The following is a 14,124-nucleotide window of genomic DNA, read 5'->3' as shown; positions in this document are numbered from 1 at the left end:
TGAAGATGTTCACCGATGATTGCACAATGTTTAGCATCATTCTTGACTCTTCAGATTTTGAAGTAACTTGTGTCCAAATGTTGCAAACCTGACTATGTCCAAGCTAGGGCTGATAAGCCATAAGCAAGATTCCCACTACACAAATGCCAGGCAAAGATCATGTCAAACACAGGAATCTAATCATCTGCCATTGATGTTCAATGGCATTAATGTCACTGAATCCCTCACTGTCACTTTCCTGGGAGTTGTCATTGACTATAAACTGAACTGCACCAGGCATTCAAACATAGTGCCTACAAGAATAGGTTAGAGGCTAGGAATCCTGTAGTGAATAACTCACCTCCCCAAAGTATGACCATCATCTACAAGGCATAAGTCAGGCGTGTGATAGAATATTCTCCACTTGTCTGGACAAGTGCAGCTCTAATAACATTTAGAAGCTCAATACCATCCAGGACAAAGTAGCCCAATTGATCCCATCAAGCACAGCTGACATTCATTTCCTCCATCAGCAATGCACAGTGGCAGCACAATATATGCATCTACAAGATTCACTGCAGCAACTCACCAAGGCTCCTTTGATATCACCTACCAAACTCTCATTTAGAAGGACAACAGCAGCCACCACTACTTGCACGTTCAGCTTCGAGTCACACATCATCCTGACTTGGAACTATATCACCGTGCCTTCACATTCACAATCAAAATCCAAGAACTCCCTTACTAACAGCACTAGATGTCCCTAACACCTCAAGGGCTACAGCAGTTCAAGTAGGCAGATATCATGAGGTATTCAGCAACAGACAATAAATGCTGGCCTCATCCGTGATGCTCACTCCCCCATAAAACAAATTAAGAAAAATATCTCTGTGAAACATCTCAACATATTCATTCTGTTAGACACTGTATTAATTGTCATCTATTAATTGGATTCATTATAGTTTTGTGTTGGACATACCTTACAATACCTTTCAATAGTATTTTCATCGATATCTCTTGGGTCATCTGTGTTGTTCACCAAAGCTCAATCATTGCTCCTCTATCATTCACCATTCATCATTTACATGTTATTCATTAACAACACAGTCCATAACCATGGGTAATCTTCTATTTATATGGACCACTTGTCTGAGTTCAAGGAATGCACCAGGTGAAATTTCCTTCAGCTTAAAATTGACAAAAACTAAGCCACTGTTTTCATTTCTACAAACACCTAATTGAATTTCATGAACCTCCAGATCACTCTCTGATTAAAATGTTGGAGTTGCCCATTGGGTGAAGAGATTTGTTATTTGAGGCAGAAGTCTCCACAGTCAGAATCATGTTTGTGGCAACCAGATAAGATAGTGATGTGCCTCATAGTAATTTTAGGATGAATGAGAAAACTTGCTGTTTCATAAAGTGTAGGAGGAAGGCTTGACCTCACCATAATCAAAGTCTTTTTAAGTAATTGCCTTTACATATTATACATGTAGGTAGATTGAAACTTTAATTGCAACCAACTAACTAACATCCTTTAGACAAAGATGGCACAGTGACCAGCAGCGTTGCCTCACAGGATAGGAGACCTGGATTCGATTCTACCCTCAAGCGACTGTCTGCGTCAAATCTGCACATTCTTCCTGTGTTTATGTGAATTCCTCCGGGTGCTCCAATTTCCTCACACAGTCTACGGGGGTGGTACCAGGGGACTGGAGAGTGGCAAATGTTGTGCCCCTGTTCAAAAAAGGGAATAGGGATAACCCCTGGAATTACAGGCCAGTTAGTCTGACTTACGTGGTAGGCAAAGTAATGGAAAGGGTACTGAGGGATAGGATTTATGAGTATCTGGAAAGACACTGCTTGATTAGGGACAGCCAGCACAGATTTGTGAAGGGTAGGTCTTGCCTTACAAGTCTTATTGAATTCTTTGAGGAGGTGATCAAGCATGTGGATGAGGGTAGAGCAGTAGATGTAGTATACATGGACTTTAGTAAGGCATTTGATAAGGTTCCCCATGGTAGGCTTATGCGGAAAGTCAGGAGGAATGGGATAGAGGGAAATTTGGCCAATTGGATAGAAAACTGGCTAACCGTCGAAGTCAGAGAGTGGTGGTAGATGGCAAATATTCAGCCTGGAGCCCAGTTACAAGTGGAGTTCCGCAGGGATCAGTTCTGGGTCCTCTGCTGTTTGTAATTTTTATTAATGACTTGGATGAGGGAGTCGAAGGGTGGGTCAGTAAATTTGCAGATGATACGAAGATTGGTGAAGTTGTGGATAGTGAGGAGGGCTGTTGTCGGCTGCAAAGAGACTTAGATATGATGCAGAGCTGGGCTGAGGAGTGGCAGATGGAGTTCAACCCTGCCAAGTGTGAGGTTGTCCATTTTGGAAAGACAAATAAGAATGCGGAATACAGGGTTAACGGTAGGGTTCTTAGTGAGGTGGAGGAACAGAGGGATCTTGGGGTCTATGTTCATAGATCTTTGAAAGTTGCCACTCAGGTGGATAGAGCTTGTAAGAAGGCCTATGGTGTATTAGCGTTCATTAGCAGAGGGATTGAATTCAAGAGTGGTGAAGTGATGTTGCAACTGTACAGGACTTTGGTTAGGCCACATTTGGAGTACTGTGTGCAGTTCTGGTCGCCTCACTTTAGGAAAGATGTGGAAGCTTTGGAGAGGGTGCAGAGAAGATTTACCAGGATGTTGCCTGGAATGGAGAATAGGTCGTACGAGGATAGGTTGAGAGTGCTAGGCCTTTTCTCGTTGGAACGGCGAAGGATGAGGGGTGACTTGATAGAGGTTTATAAGATGATCAGAGGAATAGATAGAGTAGACAGTCAGAAACTTTTTCCCCGAGTGCAACAGAGTGTTACAAGGGGACATAAATTTAAGGTGAAGGGTGGAAGGTATAGGGGAGATGTCAGGGGTGGGTTCTTTACCCAGAGAGTGGTGGGGGCATGGAATGCGCTGCCTGTGGGAGTGGTAGAGTCAGAATCTTTGGTGGCCTTTAAGCGGCAATTGGATAGGTACATGGATGGGTGCTTAAGCTCGGACAAATGTTCGGCACAACATCGTGAGCCGAAGGGCCTGTTCTGTGCTGTATTGTTCTATGTTCTATGTTCTATGTCTAAAGATGTGCAGGTCAGGTGGATTGGCTATGCTAAATTGCCCATAGTACCCAGGGATGTGCAGGCTAGGTAGATTAGTCATTGGAAAATGCAGGGTTAAAGGGATAGGGTAGGGGGAGCGGGTCTGGCTTGGATGTTCTTTGGAGGGTTGGTGTGGACTCAATAGGCCACCTGGCTTGCTTCCACACTGTAGGGATTCTATGATTTATGCTGCTGAACACAGGACTAAGACTCCTCTTTAAAATTCCTTACCAACAGTTACATTCTGAAATAAGCTTTAACCATTCTTCCTGGTCTGATGTTGTGTTCATTCCTGACCTATTCTCCAACACCTCTCCCACTACTGCTGAAATCCCAACTCATGTCTTAATTATCTTGAGGATTCAATTTTTAAACACTCTTCTCTTCGGTATTGTGTTCCGAGCAGTGAATCAAACCAATCACTCGCATCCTTGTCAAGGTCCATGAGATTACTGTGTCCTTCATGAATAACCTGCCCTCATCTGCAAGTCTTTACACATTGCTCAATATTTTCCAGCCGAGAATCCTTGCCTGCACTTGGGATGTTCTGTCTCTGGATTGCTGTACCACCAACTACTTTAACTCTAATGGACACGTTAATCATAAAACAACGTATCCGGATTTTGTCAGTAACATGCTGTCCCTGATGTCAAACCAGAACTGTGCAATACTTCAGTTTCTCTCTATTTTTTCCCCTTGCAATTATGATTAGTATTCAAAAGTGCCAGTGGTATGCATGCAAAACAGTTGTGATTTAGTTGTGGGGGATGTTCTTTTGTTGGAGAAACTTGCAATGACTGATAATGCTGAATCTACAGGAAGAGTCACTGTCCACAGATGCTGTCAGACCTGCTAAGCTTTTTCCAGCAATTTCTGTTTTAATGTTGAATCTAAGGGTTCGAACCTATTCTACCAATACTTGCCTGCCCAACTTTATTACTGTTAACATAAGACATGGGAGCATAAAGGTGGGATGGATGCTTTTGAAAATTAAATTTCACTTGTAAATGTTTCACATGACGCTGATTTCACTTTATCTGTGTGTCAATCATCATTATTTGTTGCGACAGGCTTAGTCAGGCAGCAAATTGTACTGGCATGCCATATTTTGCATTTTCCTTTATTCTGAAAGAAACAAGCTGGAATGGTTTGTTCATATTTAATTGAATGTTCCTGTTAATGTCCAGTGTTATACTGGCCATTCTGTGGGAGCAGGCTGAGTATGCAGACTTGGCTGGCCCTCCCTTCTCTGCATTGTAAAGGACATAGTCTGACAGTGATCGCAGTTGGGAGGGTGATTAAAATGTTGTAGGTAAATTCAAAGCCCTTTGGGCAGCACAGTGGCTCAGTGGTTAGCACTGCTACTTCACAGCACCAGGGACCCAGGTTCAATTCCAGCCTCGGTTGACTGTCTGTGTGGAGTTTGCACATTCTCCTCATGTCTGCGTGGGTTTCCTCTGGATGCTCCAGTTTACTCCCACAGTCTAAAAATGTGCAAGTTAGATGAATTGATTATGCTAAATTACCCATTGTGTTCAGGGATGTGTAGGCTAGATGCATTAGTCAGAGGAAATGTAGAGTAATAGGGTAGGGGAATGGGTCTGGGTGGGATTCTCTTCAGATGGACAGTGTGGACTTGTTGGGCCAAATAGCCTGTTTCCATACTGTAGGGATTCTATGATTCGATGACATTGCCAGCCAGCACTCTGATACTGCACAAACTCTCCAAGGTCTGTGTATGGAAGTGGTTTCTGGAACCAGAAGTCAGTGCATCCACATACTGATTGCCACGGAGAGACCCTCTGAACGATTGTGCAGGTTAGAACAGTCATTGCTGTTCTCGATTCACTTCACCCTCTGTCCTCCTGTGGATCTCTCTTCCATTCCTCTATATTCCCTGATTTTACCCTCAAACTGGCAAGATCCCTCTCCCAAACTTCAATGCCCCTAACCCAACTTTACAAACCCCATCAGCAGCAGCTCACTGTGTGTGCTTCTGACTTTCCCTGAGAATAGCCATTCTCCTTCTCCCTCTCCTAGTGCTATCCAGTTAAGTGAGTAAAACACCTGGCTTTCCACACAACCTAAGAAAACATCTTTAAGCCACTGTGAAACAGGTGCAACAAGATTCTTATGTGTCGCTGACTTTATCTTGAAGGCCAAATATAATTTTAAGGTTTTGCACTAATGGGTATCCTTGGTGTGCAGTTCATGCATGGGAACCTGTCACAAGTTGGTAAAGTGCTGGACACAGTGAGAAATGTATCTCTACATCTACAGTCACTGTCAAGAAATCCAAAACCCACACCTTGTCCTCTCCCACCTTTTTGATCTTCAATAATTCAGCCACTGTATTCTACAGTTTGGACTTCCATTTCAATACCATGTAAGCCTGCTCTCTTCCTCGTTGCCACCAAAAAATTCCATTCAACAATGTCTTCAATTTTACCTTGCCTGGTAATATTCCTAATTATCCTACAGCGTGTTCATCTCTCTGCAGTGTAAAAGGATCATAAGATCCAGGAGCAGAGGGAGCCTGTTCAGCCAATTGAGTCCGTGCCTTTGACCTGATGATCCTTAACTCCACTTTCCTGCTCTATCCCCAGAGCCCTTGATTTGCTAACTGATTGAAAATCTATCTCAGCCTTGAACATATTTAACCACTCAGCCTCAGCAATCCTCTGTCGCAAAGAGTCCACAGTTGCACCAAGCTCTGAGAGAAAAAAAATCCTCTTGATCTCTGTTTTAAATGGGTGGCCACTTATTGACATTATTCCTTCTGGTCCTAAGCCCTCCCACAAGGGGAAACAATCACTCCACATCTCCAGAAGTTTTATGTTTCAGTAGGATCACCTCTCATCTTTCTAAACTACAATGAGTAAAAGCCCAACCTACTCAACCTCTTCTCACCAGCTTCTATATGTGAAATCAACTTAGTGAAGCTTCTCTGGATAGACTCCAGTACTTCTTCAGTTTCTTAGATAAGAGGCTCAAAACAGTTTGTAGTATTCTAGGTGTGGTTTGATGAGTGCCTTGTTTTTGCAAGACCTCTCTATTCTTATATTCCATTCCCTTTGAAATAAAGGCTCACATTCCATTTGCCTTCCCCCACGACCTAACCCTAACCCTATCGCTGAGCTTGGAGGCAAGCATTTTGTGATTTACACACAAGGCTCTTGAGACCTTCTGCAGTTTTTCTCCATTTAGTGTGTGTGTGTGTGTGTATGGTGCAATGGGGTCACCTGTAATCTGATATGAACCCAAGGTCCCGGTTGAGGCCATCCCCATTGGTATGGGACTTGGCGATCAGCCTCTGCTCGGCCACCTTTCGTTGTTGCCTGTCCCAAAGTCTGCCTTGGAGGACAGTCACCCGAAGATCCGAGGTTGAATGTCCTGGACTGCTGAAGTGTTCTCTGACTGGGAGGAAACACACCTGTCTGTTGATTGTTGTGCGGTGTCCATTCATCCATTGCCATAGCCTCTGCTTGGTCTCTTCAATGTACCATGCTTCAGGGCATTCTTGCCTGCAGCGTATGAGATAGACAACATTGGCTGAGCTGCATGAGTACCTGCCACGTACATGGTGAGAGGTGTCCCCATGTGTATTGGTGGTATCCGTGTCGACATTCTGACATGTCTTGCAGCGTCTACCATGTCAAGGTTGTATGGTATTGTCCTGAAAGCTGAGCAGTTTGCTGCAAACAATGATCTGTTTGAGTTTTGGTGTTTTAAAGGTGAGAAGTGGAGGTGTAAGGAAGGTCTTGGCGAGGTGCAGGCTGCGAAGAACATGGCATAGTTTTTTGGCTCCTGGGAAGTACTGGACAATGAAGGGTACTCTGTTGGTTGCAGCACGTGTCTGTCTCCTGAAGAGGTCGTTACAGTTTCTCGCTGTGGCACGTCGGAACTGGCGGTCAATGAGTTGAGCACGGTCAATGAGTTGAGCATCATACCCCGTAATTATGCAGACATCCTTGATTACTTCCAGGTGCTCGTCACATTCCCCCTTATCTCAACAGATCCTGTGTATGCATAGGGCTTCTCCATAGGGGATGGTTGTTTTAACATGTTTTGGGTGGAAGCTGGAGAAGTGTAGCATTGTGAGGTTATCCATGGGTTTGTTGTAGAGTGAGGTGCTGAGGCGCCCATTCTTGATGGAGATGCATGTGTCCAAGAATGAGACATAGTAGAGAGTAGCCCATGGTGAGTTTGTTAGTGGGATGAAACTCGTTAATATCACTGTGTAGTTGTTTCAGTGACTCCTTGCCATGGGTCCAGAGGAAGAAAATGTTGTCAGTGTTCCTGGTGTATAGTGTTGGTTGGAGGTCCTGCCTAGAGAAGAAGTCTTGTTTGAACCTGTGCATGAAAATGTTGGCATATTGGGTGCAAATTTTGTCGCCGTGACTGTTCGATGTGTCTGGATGAAGAACAGGTTGTCAAAGATGAAAATGTTGTGGAATGAGTTTTATCTCACCATCATCTGGGACATTCAACTTTGGACCTTCGGGTGACCGTCCTCCAAGGCGGATTTCAGGACAGGCAGCAATGAAAAGTGGCCGAACACAATACACACACACACTTCCTACAGATCCATACGCTCACGGAGTCCCTCTCTCATACGCTCATACATACACCCCCGCACTTTACACTCACATTCACACACATATACACACTCACAGACACTCATAACACCCCCCACCTGCCCCCTCCACACACACACACACACACACATACACATAAGTTTGTGAGGTGAATTTATACTTGCAGAATTACATTTTATTTTGCTCAAAAACTGCATGAATCCTTGTAAGATTCTGTAAATCTGTTTTTTAGACTAGAATCAGTCTGACCATTGTGGCACAGACAGCCTCACACAGGGTAGCTCACATCTTAAATGCATTATTTGGGCTGACATGACACCAATTGTTAAAGTTCACTTGAGAATGTAACTTTTAAAAATGTTCTGTGATTTACATATGAAAGAACTGAAACCAACATGTTCACTCTAAAAGATGAGAGACTTAGTGAACAATCCAGGTCTTTTTCAATATTTCATTTCAGTTACATCACACTGTAAACTTTTGCTATAAATTCTGTGTCTTACGATCTTATACTCCAATTTGGAGCATCCAGGGTGAATATGCAGACGGGAAGAACATGCAAACTCCACAACAGACAGCACCTAAGATTGGAATCGAACCGTGGTCCCTGGTGCTAAGGGGCAGCACTGTTGACCATTGAGCCACCATGCTGATTATATTGTGTATTTCTAAATGCTCTGTTATTACATCCTTCATAATGGGCTCTATATTTTCCTAATAACAGACATTAAGCTAATGGCCTATAGATTTTTAGTTTCCTAGCCTTATTGACTAAGTGTGTTATCATGGCAATTTTCCAATCCTCTGGGAATTTTTCTGAATCTGAATATTTTCAGAAGATTACTGGCAATATATTCATTATATCGATAGCTACTTTCTTTACAAATCCTAGGATGCAACTCATCAGATTGAGGGGACTTATCAGCCTTTAACCCAATCAGCTTCCTTGGCGTCAAAACATTTCTACTTGAGTATTGTGGAACTCCAAGTAATTGTTTTTGTAATATGTTGCATTGTGCCTTGATCCATCTCTCCAGTCATTACTTTTTCTCAGATTGTTGTAGAAATGCTGCCTGACTGTATCAACTAAAGAGGTTCATTCCCTTGTTTTTCCTGTTATATGCTTCTCAATTATTTTTGAATTACAGATTTTATGAGAAAGTAAAGGCACTACATAGCAATGTTTATCAGGAACCTGGGAAAGCAATATCAAATCCTTTGTTTGCCTATACTCTTATAAAGAGGCTGCAGAGTGACTGGCAAAATATTGTATATAGCAATGAAGCTATTGAGAATATTCAAGGTAAATGATTAAGTTTAAATATTAATACTTTTTTGTCACATCAGTAAGGTGACCATAACTGTATGACTGTAACAGCATAACTTAGAGGTGCCATTGTTGGACTGACTGGCGGGGTAGACAGAGTTAAAAATCACACAACACCAGGTAATAGTCCATACCACCTGATGAAGGAGCAGTACTTCAAAAGCTAATGCTTCCAAATAAACCTGGCGTTATGTGATTTTAACTCTGTAATAGCATAGTAATTCATTTCTTTAGTTTCCGGCTGTCCTTATCGAAAGTTGTATTGCATTCCACCCAATTATCAGCACATTGCTGTGTCTTTGGGTTTTACTTTGAAGCTCTGTGGGTTTGAAGATTTTTGGTTTTCATGCTCTATGAAATGGCATCTCCCATGGTTACAGATGTCAACCTAGATTTATCACAAATCAGGCCGTGAAAATGAAAAGTCATTATTGGCTGATCAGGGTTGTTTTAAAAGATCACAGTTTTAATATATGGAGATAATAGACTGGGGTGTTACAATAAGCCAATTCAATTCATTCCATAAATTTAGTTTTGTATTACGGATGGTCTGGACAAAACAATATTTGTTGCCCGTTGTTAATTTTCTGGAGGGCACTAAGAGTCATCACTTATTGAACTGTCCAAGTAGGGAAGATTCCCTAAATAATGTTTTACAAAAATCATGCAGTTTTTCATTCTGATTCTAGCTTTAATTTATCTTTGATAGGATTTGAACTCATTTCTGAGCTGCTAGCACTAGTATTAATATCATTAGGCTATCATACCAAATCACCATTACCAGCAGCAAATTATGTCTTATATTTGTGGATGAAGAACACATTGCTGTGTTGCAGGGTATCATGTTGCCAGAATCTTGATTATTGAATAATTAATTTGAGATCTGTATGTAACTATAGAATAGTGTAGAACATAAGAATTGTGTATAACCCTTGGAGTTCTGTGCTTGCTAATGCTAGACAACTCTACATAAAATCTCACTGATCCTTTACAGTAACCATGTATCTATTTCAAATATTTATCTGCTCTTCACTAAATAGATTCAATGTTACCTGTCTCAACTGTTGATTGTGATAAATAATCCTAATTTATTTTCTCAATCTCTTGTTGCTGACTTTATATTGAAGACCTCTTGTCACTGGTTCTCCCACAAGAGGGAGTAGCCTTTTCCTCCTCACAAGGTGGCAATTACAATTAAAATTTTTAGAGTTATATGATTACTTTAGAATTTAAAGAAACCCCTCCTTAGACTTCAACGCCCTGGTTAAAAATATTACATTAACTGAAGACTTTCCTGATAATTCTAGTTTCAGATCTCAGGTATCTGAATTGAAAACAATTTTTTTCTTGAGCGATAATTCAAAATACTAAATCTTCAACAACTGCATATTGCACATTACCAGCAAATGTGTAATTGCACTTATTTAGATATGCCCATGGTAATCTATAATCCTACTGTATGTAAGGTAAATGGAAAGGAGTCTGGAATAGATCTGCATTCCTGAAAAACATCAACACTCATGGAAAACTTGTCAATGTGTTTGAATGATAATGGTGTAACTCCCAATGCACTGAAGTCATTCACATCATCAAACAGGAAAGCAGGAGAAAACATTTTTAAAACAGATCAAATAAATTTTTGAAGGGAAAAAAAAGTCTGAACTACAGATTGCAACTCTTGTGCAATAATGCAGACATGCACAAATATACATACATATGTACAGCCTGATTCTAAACACTCAAAAAGAATTCAATTTACACAGTCTTAGACTCAGCTCCATTAAGTCTGTAACCATCACATCTCAAATTGTGACTGACAGACAGTTTCATCTGATAACTTTTCTATATCAGTTTTCTTTTGCTAATTATATTGTACCAAAGAAGTGGATTAATGGCAATAATACAATCTCATGTCCTCAACAATGAGCTGACAAAATACAGTGCACTCTATTGTGGTAAAACAGCTTGCCAACCACACAAGTCATTATACTGTATATAGTTGCTGAGTGTCACCAATTGACACTTTGATTGAGCGCAATGAATTTATGAACTCAGGTTGCAATTGCAATGTTTAATTTTGATGCAGCAACCTATAGTGAAAACAAGGCACTGCACTCTTGGAGGTGTTATTTAATGTATTCTAGACTCCTCCAGAGATTCAGTGAAGGCAATGCTCAAATCTCCACACATTAGAAAGTTCAGACTCTGGTTTGTTAACAATCTCAGCAGTGCTGGGAGAGCTACTCTTTATTCCTTGCTTTCCTGAGCTCAGTGAGATAGTCCATATGTGGGGTCACCAGAGAGGGATGGGCTGGACTATGATGCCCTTTAAGTTTGTAAAGATTAATAGTATTCACTCTGTAGTTTCACACATGTGGAATAACGGTTTTGGGAAAACACTGGCATCGCTTGTAGAATTATGTTCCAGCATTAGTCAAGTCTTCTAAAGCAAAATGAAATTCATGTGAAGAAAGGTTAAGTATAAATTTGCAGGGAGAAAATGGCCCAAAAATCTGATTAATACAACAGCTAAATTATCAGGTTAAAAAAAAATTAAATTGTTTAATTAATATTCTGTAAAAGATTGCCTCTTTGATAATGTTATGTTGGTAGGTGCCCATCACATGAAAAATGTTTCATTTATTTCTTTAAATACTTGTGGTTTAGTTAAGCCTGCCTGAAAATTTACTTCCACATTTTCTACTGGCTTTAAGTTTACACTGTGATAAATATTGCATATTTTCACCAGCTGCAGAGCGTGACAAGTGTAAAATGTAAATCCTGTAGACAAAGATCTCCAATAAGGTGAACTGACACTGCTTCCAACACTGCATTTAGCACTAAAGGATGGTTATGAGAAAGTCGAGGCAAAACTCCCAAAAGCTGAGGACCTAGAGGGAGCTGCCAAAGGTTTGATGAGGCTGCAGGATGTGTACGGCCTAAGCACAAAGGGATTAGTCAAAGGGGAGTTTCTACAGGTGGCTGGAGACGAGATTTCCATTATCTACAGGCCAACCCTGTCCAGTAACCTTTCAGCAGATGACTGCTTTCAAATTGGAAAGGTATGTAAACATAGGTGATAAGAAATTTTGTTTAAATCCAAAGTTTTCTTTAAAAAAAAAGAGTATGTTCTTTCGAGTGAATCTATAAATTGTCTTTTGGGATAAGATTCTCTGACAGTCGTATATTGTTTTTGTGATAGTTAAAAAAACAAAGAACTGCAGATGATGGAAATTAGAAACAAAAACAGAAATTGTTGGGAAAACTCAACAGGTCTGGCAGCATCTGTGGAGAGAAATCCAAGTTAACGTTTGGGTTCAGTGACCCTTCTTCAGAACCAGTTGCAAAGAAGAGTCACTGGACCTGAAACATTAACTCTGTTTCATCCTCCACAGATGCTGCCAGACCTGCTGAGTTTTTCCAGCAATTTCTGGTTTTGAACAAGCTTGGTTTTCCTGTTTACTTAATCCACATGCATGCATTAACTAACCAAACCAAGATCAGTGTGCATTGTTTACACATTTTCTTCAGGTGTTTAAGGTGTGATAGTTCTACAATTGCTAATGATGTTTAAACAACGACTGTGGTCTTGTAATGCACACGATTGCTCAGGGGCCTCCTACAAATAGGGAACATAGAAATAGTGGAAGGACCAGGCCATCAGCTCACCCAGCTTGCTACCTGAGTCAATATGATCACTGCTCGTTATCTTAACTCACACTCACCCCTTACACAAAAACATAGTTACAGCATTATCATGCTAATTTCCTTTTGGCAAGTTGGTGGTCACCAATTCTCACACTGCATACCTTAAACATTCAGGATGACTGCATTTTACTGTCCACAAAACTGTCACCGATTGCGCCAAAGCTTGAGCTGCTGCAACCAAAGATGCGTCTTGCACGAGTGGTTATCAGTGGCAATGGGGACATCCTTAACATTCACATAGCACAAGACATACAATATAATGGGCAACTGAACTAACCAGTTCCACTAAGGTGCTATTATTCCCCCTGAAAGTTGGATCTCCTACAACTTAAGGCACAAAGATATTCTTCCTTTTAGCCTCCTTTATAATTCAGTCCATTGAATTCTGCATTGCATTTAAGTGTTGCAAAGAAATGCTCATAATTAAAAGCATTTTTGAATTTGTTTTTAATCATGTTGAGAGAGATGGATCTTGATTTTCAAGTCTGTCTAAATTAATAGAAATGAAAATTGGACGGTTTCTACGGAAGCCAGCTAATTCAAATTGCTAGGTTTACATCCATTGGCAAGTTAAAAATCTACCCCCAGCTTTTTTTCATTTTGAACACACTGGTGCATAAGTTGACTTTACACAGCAGCATTCGTGTCTATGGAAAATTGGGTGGACTTTAAAGCAACTACTAATTCCCATCACACATGCTGTGTTGCCTTACGAGGTGAATTCATATCCCACTATCTTATTCATTTAAAACATTTGTTGTTTTTATCTCAGCGTTACTGTTTAAAAATGATAGGTCTTATGAATAAAACATTTCTGAAAGTTTCTAACTTCCAAAACATATTTGTTTTCATATCAAGAAAGTAGTGTCCCTTGTGGAAGCAAATTACTGCAGATGCTGGAATCAATACTGAAAACAAAAAAACACTGGAAATCACAGCAGGTCAGGCAGCATCCATGGAAAGACAGTAAGCTAATGTTTCAAGTCTATAGATGGTATTCATTTTTTTAAGATTAGATTCCCTACAATGTGGAAAAAGGCCCTTTGGCCCAACAAGTCCACACCAACCATCCGGAGAGTAGCCCACCCAGAGCCATTCCCCTACCCTATATTTACTCCTGGCAAATGCACCTAATACTATGGGCAACTTAGCACGGTCAAGTCACCTGACTTGCACATCTTTGGATTATGGGAGAAAACCCACACAGACTCAGGGAGAATGTGCAAACTCCATATAGGCAGTCGCTCAAGGCTGGAATTGAGCCTGGGTCCCTGGTGCTGTGAGGCAGCAGTGCTAACCACTGAGCCACCGTGATGAGTAACGGATGATGATATTCATCTGATGAGTAACTGTTAATCTAGTTT

General features: G+C 41.0%; 1 protein-coding gene across 1 annotated transcript in view; it reads left to right on the top strand.

The window, feature by feature from the left end:
• p4ha3 (prolyl 4-hydroxylase, alpha polypeptide III) overlaps positions 1-14,124 on the top strand; it is an 84,368-nt gene that overhangs the window by 5,442 nt on the left and 64,802 nt on the right. The window contains exons 2-3 of the mRNA XM_043692211.2: positions 8,874-9,028; positions 11,891-12,114. Of these exons, the coding sequence (XP_043548146.2) occupies positions 8,874-9,028; positions 11,891-12,114 (379 nt within the window). The remainder of the gene's footprint in view (positions 1-8,873; positions 9,029-11,890; positions 12,115-14,124) is intronic.

This window comes from Chiloscyllium plagiosum, unplaced genomic scaffold (assembly GCF_037043375.1).
Source record: "Chiloscyllium plagiosum isolate Xiang-an unplaced genomic scaffold, Cpla_swu_hap1 HiC_scaffold_6, whole genome shotgun sequence".
NCBI classification, from domain to species: domain Eukaryota; kingdom Metazoa; phylum Chordata; class Chondrichthyes; order Orectolobiformes; family Hemiscylliidae; genus Chiloscyllium; species Chiloscyllium plagiosum.
Note: the sequence above shows the minus strand (reverse complement) of the source record. Positions and strands in the feature narration are given on the sequence as shown.